At 32.1% G+C, this 8,651-nt stretch overlaps 1 protein-coding gene across 1 annotated transcript; it reads right to left on the reverse strand.

Moving 5' to 3' along the window:
• Positions 1–482: 482 nt before the first annotated feature.
• LOC108904284 (protein singles bar) lies at positions 483–8,354 on the reverse strand. Its single transcript, XM_018706770.1, has 4 exons — positions 8,108–8,354; positions 7,844–8,026; positions 7,649–7,789; positions 483–651 (listed from the first exon to the last, which is right to left on the reverse strand). Exons 1-4 carry the CDS (start codon positions 8,255–8,257, stop codon positions 574–576), a joined length of 552 nt encoding a protein of 183 aa, XP_018562286.1. The 5' UTR covers positions 8,258–8,354; the 3' UTR covers positions 483–573.
• Between the last annotated feature and the right edge of the window lie 297 nt (positions 8,355–8,651).

Genomic DNA, 8,651 nt, shown 5'->3' on the forward strand with positions numbered 1-8,651 from the left:
TTTAATCATCAAAGCATAATTTTATGGTCCGCAAGAAGTCTTTACTTGATCTCCTTGTAACGTAGTTTTTTTCAATGGGGTATTCTAAAAAATAAAGTAAAAAAAAAACTAATGAATAATATGACCTAATATTCAACGAAGTACTATCAATGAGGTGGGTAACGGGAAATGCAAAAAAAGAAAAAGACAACGACAAATATACAGGGTGTTTTAATCAAAAGAGCAAAAGTTTGGATTGTATATTCGGAATACAATTGTTTTTTATAGATTGATTTGAAATCATAAGAAACTTTCCTAAAATTTTGTATTTACCATTTTCTCCTAGATGGAAAGATAAATAAGATAAGAATGAAGAATATTGTTATTATTATGTTCACTGTTAAAATACCATGAAATTGAACATGAAAGAACATTATCGTTTTTCAAAATTTATATTTTTAATACAAAACTATAAAAAGTTTGGAGTTAATAATGATAAAAAATTAACAAGTAATAGTTTAAATAATCACATATAAATAAAGATTGACTAGTAATCGTTACTATTAGAGATAGTACAGTGCATTATATTTATATTTATCTATATCCCTTGAAATATTTGTATGACTTGTATGCATCATAACCATAAACAACTCCTGCCAGGGTGCCAACCATCTGAAAAGAAAAAGCAATGAAATAAATGTACAAAATGTCAAAAAAACTGAAAAAACTACTTAAATCTACAGAATATATCTGTCGGATCTTCCATATTCTGCATTTACAGCCTGGATTGACGTCTCTTGGCTGAATTTTTCATTTAACCAGAAACAGAAAACTGCTTTGTTAGAGATAAGGAAATGAGAAAGAGAGACTCCAACAAGCTTGCGAGCTTCAGCTGATGGCTTCTACGCATCTAACCGTAAATTGTTCGAAATGACTTCCGCCTCCGCCTGACGGTTGTTTAATATTTGTTTTGTATTCAACTACAAGGTGATGTTGGTCTTATTGAGTTAGTCCTGTATAAATTTAACAGCCGCTCAAATCAAATTACGCGGTAGATTTATTTGGAACAGGTCCGGCTCTATAGGGGTCAAAATTTACTTTTCTATTTGAAAAATTGTAGTATATAGTTTCATTTTTGCACTTAATATGAAAAACAGTCTGTAGATGTACTGGGGGCTCCGTTATAATTGCCCCTCCTTTGCCCCTCCTCCCTCCCCCCCCCATCTAACTCCCTTATAAAAACGAAAAATTTTAGTATTTTTTATATAGTTTAGAATTTTTATAAACTGTCACGTTTTTGACATACGAAAACAAGTAAGTTTTTTTTAATGAATCACCCTGTATATTTTTAGATTTTTTGAAACTACATATTTTTCATAACCATAGATATATATCATATATCCATAAACTATGTACATAAAAAATACTAAAATTTTTTGTCTTTACACTTTTTTTTCTATATACTTATTACAGTAAGCGGGTTAGATGGGGGGACGGATAATAATTATATCGGACCACCCGGTACAATACTACTAAAAATATGTCATATTAGTCAAATAAATAAGAGCCAAAATATAGTTTTCCAGGTCGCAAAATTGAGTAAGCCGGCCCTGAGTAAAAGGACTGGAAATGAAGATACGATTCGATCTATTTCAACGGAGTATTTTTTTATATTTCATAAATATTTTCTACCCTGGCAATTTTAACTATAGATTTTCGTAAAGATTGAAAAGCCTTTAAAATGTCGCCCGTACCTAACTGATGGAAATACATTTATATCACGATTTTATTTAAAATATATTAACTATCTTATAAAAAACATATTTTATTATCAGTTCTCGCATTTTTCAAACAGTTGTTTTTTTTTAATCTTATCAAATAAACTCAAAGTTTTTCAATACCAAGAATCTAGGTATCTATACAAAATATATAAAACCTCATTCCTAACTGCTGATATTGCAGCAAACAACTACTTTACGAATTAGATGTCCCAACATACAATAGGTACCTAGACTGATATCGAAGAACAATATTTGACTTCATTTCAAGTTTTAATTTTTTTTGTATTTGTAAATAGAACAAAGATGCGAGAGCTAATATATTTTCTAAAAGAAATTTAGTAAAAAGGACAAATATTTTTTAAGATAAAATTATAATCGATCTAGTGACAAGCTTTTGACACTATCGATTCAAAAATTAATTTTTTTATAAAAGTTTCATTTTTATATACAGGATGTTTACGGTATTGTGTTTTAATTTTCAAGGGGTAATTAAACATCTTAAAAGAAGGTCATTAACCTTAAAATGTCTTAACAAAAGTTGCATAATAAGAGAGATATTACTGTTAAATTTTTTTTTTTAGTTCTTACTTTTTTATTTTTAAGTGGCGATTGGACACCTTAAAAAAGGTCATTAACGCTAAAACGATTGATCAACGACTTAAATAAAATCTAAATTCAAACGATAGGTTATTAGGGAATTTTTTATTAAGTAGGCTGATGTCAGTAACTATTCCTATCTGTCAAGCTGCTTCATCAGTTGTCACTGCATTGTTGGTTTGACATAAATTCTTCCGAATAAATCCTAATAAGGAAAATAAATAAGTGGATTGATCCATGGTATATACCAACAAAATAATGGATTTAGGTGATCTTCGTAACCGAGTTGAGACAGCTGCTACGACAATTCGACGACAAGACTAAGGCCTAGTAAATTATGACAATACGTCGTGCGAGACTTTGAGTTCAACAACACGGCGATAACTTTGAACAACTACTGTAAAGTGGATTCCACGAAAAAAATAAAAATATTGTTTAATTTAATATACTCAATCACCCCTTAAAAATAAAAAAATAGACACAAAAAAATGTAACATTAATTATCTCTCTTATTATGCAACTTTTGTTAAGACATTTTAAGGTTAATGATCTTTTAAGATGTTTAATCACCCTTTGAACTTAAAAATACAAGACCGTAAACATCCTGTATATACCATATATACCAATATACCATGGGTGACCCGAAATTAATGCAACAAAATTTGGTCACAGATTCTCAAGATAAATTTAGTACACTAAATTTGGTACACACGGGTTTTATAACATGTGGAATCTGATGGTGATACGCTTTTTGGCCCCCTTAAGACAATTTTTCGTGAGCTTTGGAGCCAAAAAAATTTGGTCGCATATTTAAATTTTTAAAAATTATTAGTCCGCTCGAAAGCCATTAAATTTAGAAACTTTTTTGGCTTTTGATGCTTTTTTCGTAAAACGCAATGTTTTCGAGAAAAATGTCAAAATGTGATCGAATGAATATCGTGATTCGCCATTTTCCTCAAAAACATTGCGTTTTACGAAAAAAATATCGAGAGACAAAAAAGTTTCTAAATTTCTAGCTAATTTGGGGCTTTCTAGCTAACTAATAATTATTGAGAAATTCAAATTTGCGACTAAATTTTTTTGGTTCCAAAGACAAAGGGGGCTCACGAAAAAGGGGATTCCCCCTCCAAAAAGCATAGCATCAGATTCCACATGTCATAAAACCCCTGTGTACCAAATTTAGTGATTCTCGTATAACAGGGTTCTGATATATGTACATATAACAAAGACTATTCTTACTTGGCAAACAGAAAAAATGCGGGTCCCCTAAATTTGTCTAAAGAACCTATGACTAAATTTTGTTGCATTAATATCCGGACACCCTGTATATATTTTTTCTTGTTAATATTTATTAACTCCGTACGAGAAGGCTTGCTACCTAATGAAACAATCCCAAACAAAATGTGGAAACAGAGAGATCTCTTTGTAATAACTATTTTTTACGTGATTAGTCTTTGCCAAAGGTGGAAATAGAACAGCAAGAATACAGAATATTTCTTTAAATGATCGTATTGTTTAATGATATATACCAGGAAAGGAAACATTTTGAAATTTATTAATTACTGGGATTTTATTCTTGGAAAGTCTTGAGAATGATGATACAAGCGTCTCATCAAATTATGGACAAATTTAATTCAAATTAACAGGGCATAAAGTTTAAACCTTCATTTACAAAATGTTAAAATTTCAGGTTTTAATGTTTATAGCAAATTGCTCAGTGATTTAAAAAAAAAAAATTGCGCACCTATGGGTTGAAGAAACTTTTTTTTCAATTTGTATGTTTTTTACGAGCTTTCGAATGGTGTTTATAATTTCTTTCAAAAGTTAAAAATAGCGGAGTTATTTTATTTGTTTATTAGGGAAAAAAGTGTTTTATTTGGTAACCATTATATGTAGGTATACAACTAATTTTGAAAAAAAAAAATATTTTTTTTAACTAGAGGATATTTGGTGTCCCTTCGAAGAAAATGAGCCCAAAAAGAATATTTTAGTCATAACCCTGCCCCTGGAATAGTCATTTCAAAATGGGCCTTTTTGCAAAAATGGGATAAATAAATGGAATTTTGCAAAAACTATTTGACCGATCGAGCACATCTTTTGCACATCTCTTAAGGATATAAAAACTCACATTTTGGGAAAGTTTGGTAAAATTTTATTAATTATTTAAAAAGTTATTAACAATTAAAGAAAAAGCACTTTTTCCGTTTAATCTTGCAATAAATTTTTTGTTTATAAAGCAATGTTAACTTGAGAGCCCTAGTATCAACGGCGGCAATCTCCACCATTTTCACTTTTTGTTAAAGCGCAAAAAACTACTACACTCTTATTACTGCTTAATTCAAAGGAAGCATAGTTTCCAATGAAAGAAAATGCTAAACTACGTTAGATTTTAAGGTTAATGTACCTAAATTTTTTATATTTTCTGAATAAATGTACAAAAATAAATGGAGAATGCCGTGTTTGATACCAACAGTTGGATTTTGCAAGATTTGTTACCAAAGGTTGCACTAAAATGAGTTGTAAAATAAATACCAAGTATTTTGGAATGGACTTACAGACAAAAGAATAAAATATTAAAATTAATTCAACAAAATGTATAATCAAAAATAAAAAAAAACTAACTAAATAATAATAAATTCCTAACTATCTGAAACAGCATGTCGTGTCACGTCACGTCATATGTTCGCTGTGAGCCATCTGATTGGCCAAAACGGATATTGCCGACTCTGATTCTAAGCGGGTAATGGAGATTGCCGGATTTGATTCTCAGGTGATGTTTTAATGCAGTTTTGTATTGGGATAAAGCCGCTTTTGATAATCGCAAACCATATATTTAGACAGAACGCGAAAAACCGAAAAATATCATGTATTTAACTCGATTTCGTCAAAAAGTGGAGATTGCCGCCTTTGATACTAGGGCCCTCACTTATAGTCTCATTTAAAGATGAGTTTCTCTAGATCAAATCGTCTGTTGAACATTTTTTGCTAAGATTAATAGTTTTTTTACAATAACGCGTAGAACAAAAAATTACGAATTTTTTACCTATTTGTTGATAAAAAAAACAATTACGCTATACTTTTTTCATGACCCATTTGATGAGACGGCTCTTGTATTATCATTCCCAAGACTTTCCAACAATAAAATCACGCCCAGTAATTTTCTTGATGATTTTTCACCTTTATTTCTTGGTCTAATAATGATTTCAATATATTAGTTATATGTTTTTTAATTAATTGTATTTAGACGTATCATTTTTGGTTTTATTTTGGTTAATCATTTATTATTAGCTGTTTACTATAGTCCGTTTGGAAATGAAAGAAAGTAATAAAACCCCGAGATAAGAACCGGCCATGGGCGTGGTAATATTTCGTTTCAGGTAATTATCGGATAACACCAATGCTAACAAAAATGACAGGGATTGGAAAATCGACTATCTACAGACTTTTAAAGGAAACAAAAAATGAACAAGATACTCTAAATCCCCCAAAATCATCTACAGGGAGGTCAAAAGTCGTTATAGATGATTTCTTCAAAAATGTCATTCGCAGAAAAGTACACTCATTTTATTTTAAAAAAGAAATACCAACGCTAAACAAAATTTTAAGTGAACTTTCAGATGACAACGATTTGCCAAAAATCAGTAGAAGCAAATTATGGGCCATCTTACGAGAGTTGAATTTTTGCTGGGAAAAGCAGAACAGGAAGTCAGTTCTTATCGATAAAGATGAAATTATTTGTTGGCGAAGATCCTACTTAAGATCAATTAGAAAATTCCGTGACGAAGGGAGGAATATTTATTATCTAGACGAAACATTGGTCAATGAGGGATATACTGTTACAAAAGTATGGCAAGATTAAAATGTAAAAAGTTTTCGACAAGCATTTTTGGATGGACTTTCAACAGGGTTCAAGGCACCTTCAGGTAAAGGGCGAATATTAATTGTGACACATATAAGTAGTGGCAGTGGTTTTGTAGATGGCGGTTTACTTTTATTTGAATCTAAAAATACAGGTGACTATCACGAAGACATGAACGCAGATGTTTTCGAAGAGTATTTTACACAGATGTTGGATCTTATTCCTCCGGGGTCTGTAATTGTCATGGATAATGCCAGTTACCATTCACGGCAGAACGAGCGGACGCCTACGACTGCTAGGAGGAAAACCGATATAATTCAATGGTTATCCGGAAAAAAACATTTCTTTTGAAACAAATATGGTGAAAAAGGAACTTTTGACAATTGTCAATCTTAATAATGATCAGAAAAAATATGTTATCGATGAAATGGCAACAAATCGCCAAATAACGGTACTACGGTTACCACCTTATCACTGTGAACTTAACCCAATCGAATTAGTCTGGGCGCAGGTAAAAGGAGATGTAGCGCGAAATAATACGACGTTTAAATTAAGTGACATGAAAATTTTGTTAAAAAATTCCTTAGAACGAGTAACTGCAGATAACTGGCAAAGATGTATACATCATGTACAAAAAGAAGAGGATAAAATGTGGGAACTCGATAATTTAATTGACGTTACTGTGGAACCTATCGTTATCAATCTAGGAGACGAAGATAATTCATCAGAATATTCAGAGGATGAATTTTAATATACCTACTTTTTTATTTTCTTTATTGTACATTTATACAACACTACATTTACTCACCATAATTTGAATTTTCAAAATACATATATTTTTGTGTGGAATAAAAGTCTATTCATTAAATTTAAATAAATATTTTGATAATAATATTGAATAATTTTATTTGAATTACTAGAAACCCTCTTAACCCGGTTATGATGCTTAAAGTAGCCTCATGTTTTGAAATGCTGTTTTTATATTGTTTACTTATAAGAGAAATGGACGGAGAAATTGAAGCGGCTTAGACAAAGACGGATTGTCGGGGATTAAAATTTAGCTACCTGCTACAATTTAGTACAGACCGATGGCACAAAGTTTTTTTAAAAGTACACCTCATCTATACCGAAACTACATAATATAAAAATATTGAATATAAGCACCAGTACTACATTTATTTACGATTTGCATACATAATAAGCTTTTATTACTCTCTTTCATTTCTAAACAGACTGTAAGTACTGTCGTAGTATAATTCAGTACTAGTTGGAGCAGAGTAGTTGTTTCCCCCAATATTAGCAGTTAGGGTTTTTTTTTGTGGAGTTAAATATCTTTTCCATTTCTGGTATCGAAGAACATTGTTTGACTGCATTTGACAACTTTAAAATAGAGTAAAAAGACGACAAAATAATTATGAAAAAAAATACTCACGTAAGCGGCACTCATGGCAGGGTACACTTGGAAATATGGCGTCACCAAGTACATGGGTTGCAAAAACACATTCACTGCATACCCTAGGTACGAACAGGACGTTATGTAACTGAAAGCGGCAATACTATTAAATGCCGTTTCCTAGAAAATTAATATAGTTATGTGGTTGCAGAAGACCAGCGTTGTTGTACTTACGAATAAGGACGATTTGAGCAAATTGAATGACTTCTGAGAGAACACGTAACAGAGCATCAACAGGAAGCTAGTCATCAAACACCAAGAAGCGGTTGTTATAAAGGACAGCAGGGAAGCCCCTAGAGTTCCTGCGTATTGGACCCCGAAGTTTAGGGCCAAGCTTTGACAGAAGAATCCCAATCCCTGAGAAAAACGGCATTAAAAATACATACTCCATTTTCTATTTCTTTCATCTGTGTGTTTACTTGATTTTAATTCACTCACAATTTCCGCCAGCTTCAAAATCCCGGGTTCGGTCCTCAAAATGTGAAGCTGCAGGCAAGTGCAGCATCTGCAACAACAACAATGCACTCCGCCCCCGCCACTACTATGCACGGTCACCATCGTAGGCCCTCTGGTCCTTGGTTGATTCATTTTATTTTATTCACAGAACTGAACAAAGTTCGTCCGCGGTCAGAACTGATGGCACGATTACTGTGTAAAAAATCAGCGAGCACGTGTTTTTCACTAATGTACACTAGACGAACAGAACTAGAAGACAGAAGAGGCAACGTACTTTGTTGGGGTTAGGGGCTCCTATTTTTGGATTCGTTTATTTTAGGTCTATCCGGCTTTCGCGGTTAGTGTGACATTCTTTTGTTTATAAATAGGGAGCGTGACGACGCGTACGGTCGTGTGCCAATGGATATTTTTAGCTCTCAAGATGGCAGATGGTATACCTCCCGCAGAGATTTCTCGCTCGATGGTGTATTGGTCTAATTTCCCAGATAAAATTAGTTTTTCTGGATATTTGCGCAAGTAGTTTACG

The sequence above is a fragment of the Anoplophora glabripennis genome, unplaced genomic scaffold (assembly GCF_000390285.2).
Source record: "Anoplophora glabripennis isolate ALB-LARVAE unplaced genomic scaffold, Agla_2.0 scaffold145, whole genome shotgun sequence".
Classification (NCBI taxonomy): domain Eukaryota; kingdom Metazoa; phylum Arthropoda; class Insecta; order Coleoptera; family Cerambycidae; genus Anoplophora; species Anoplophora glabripennis.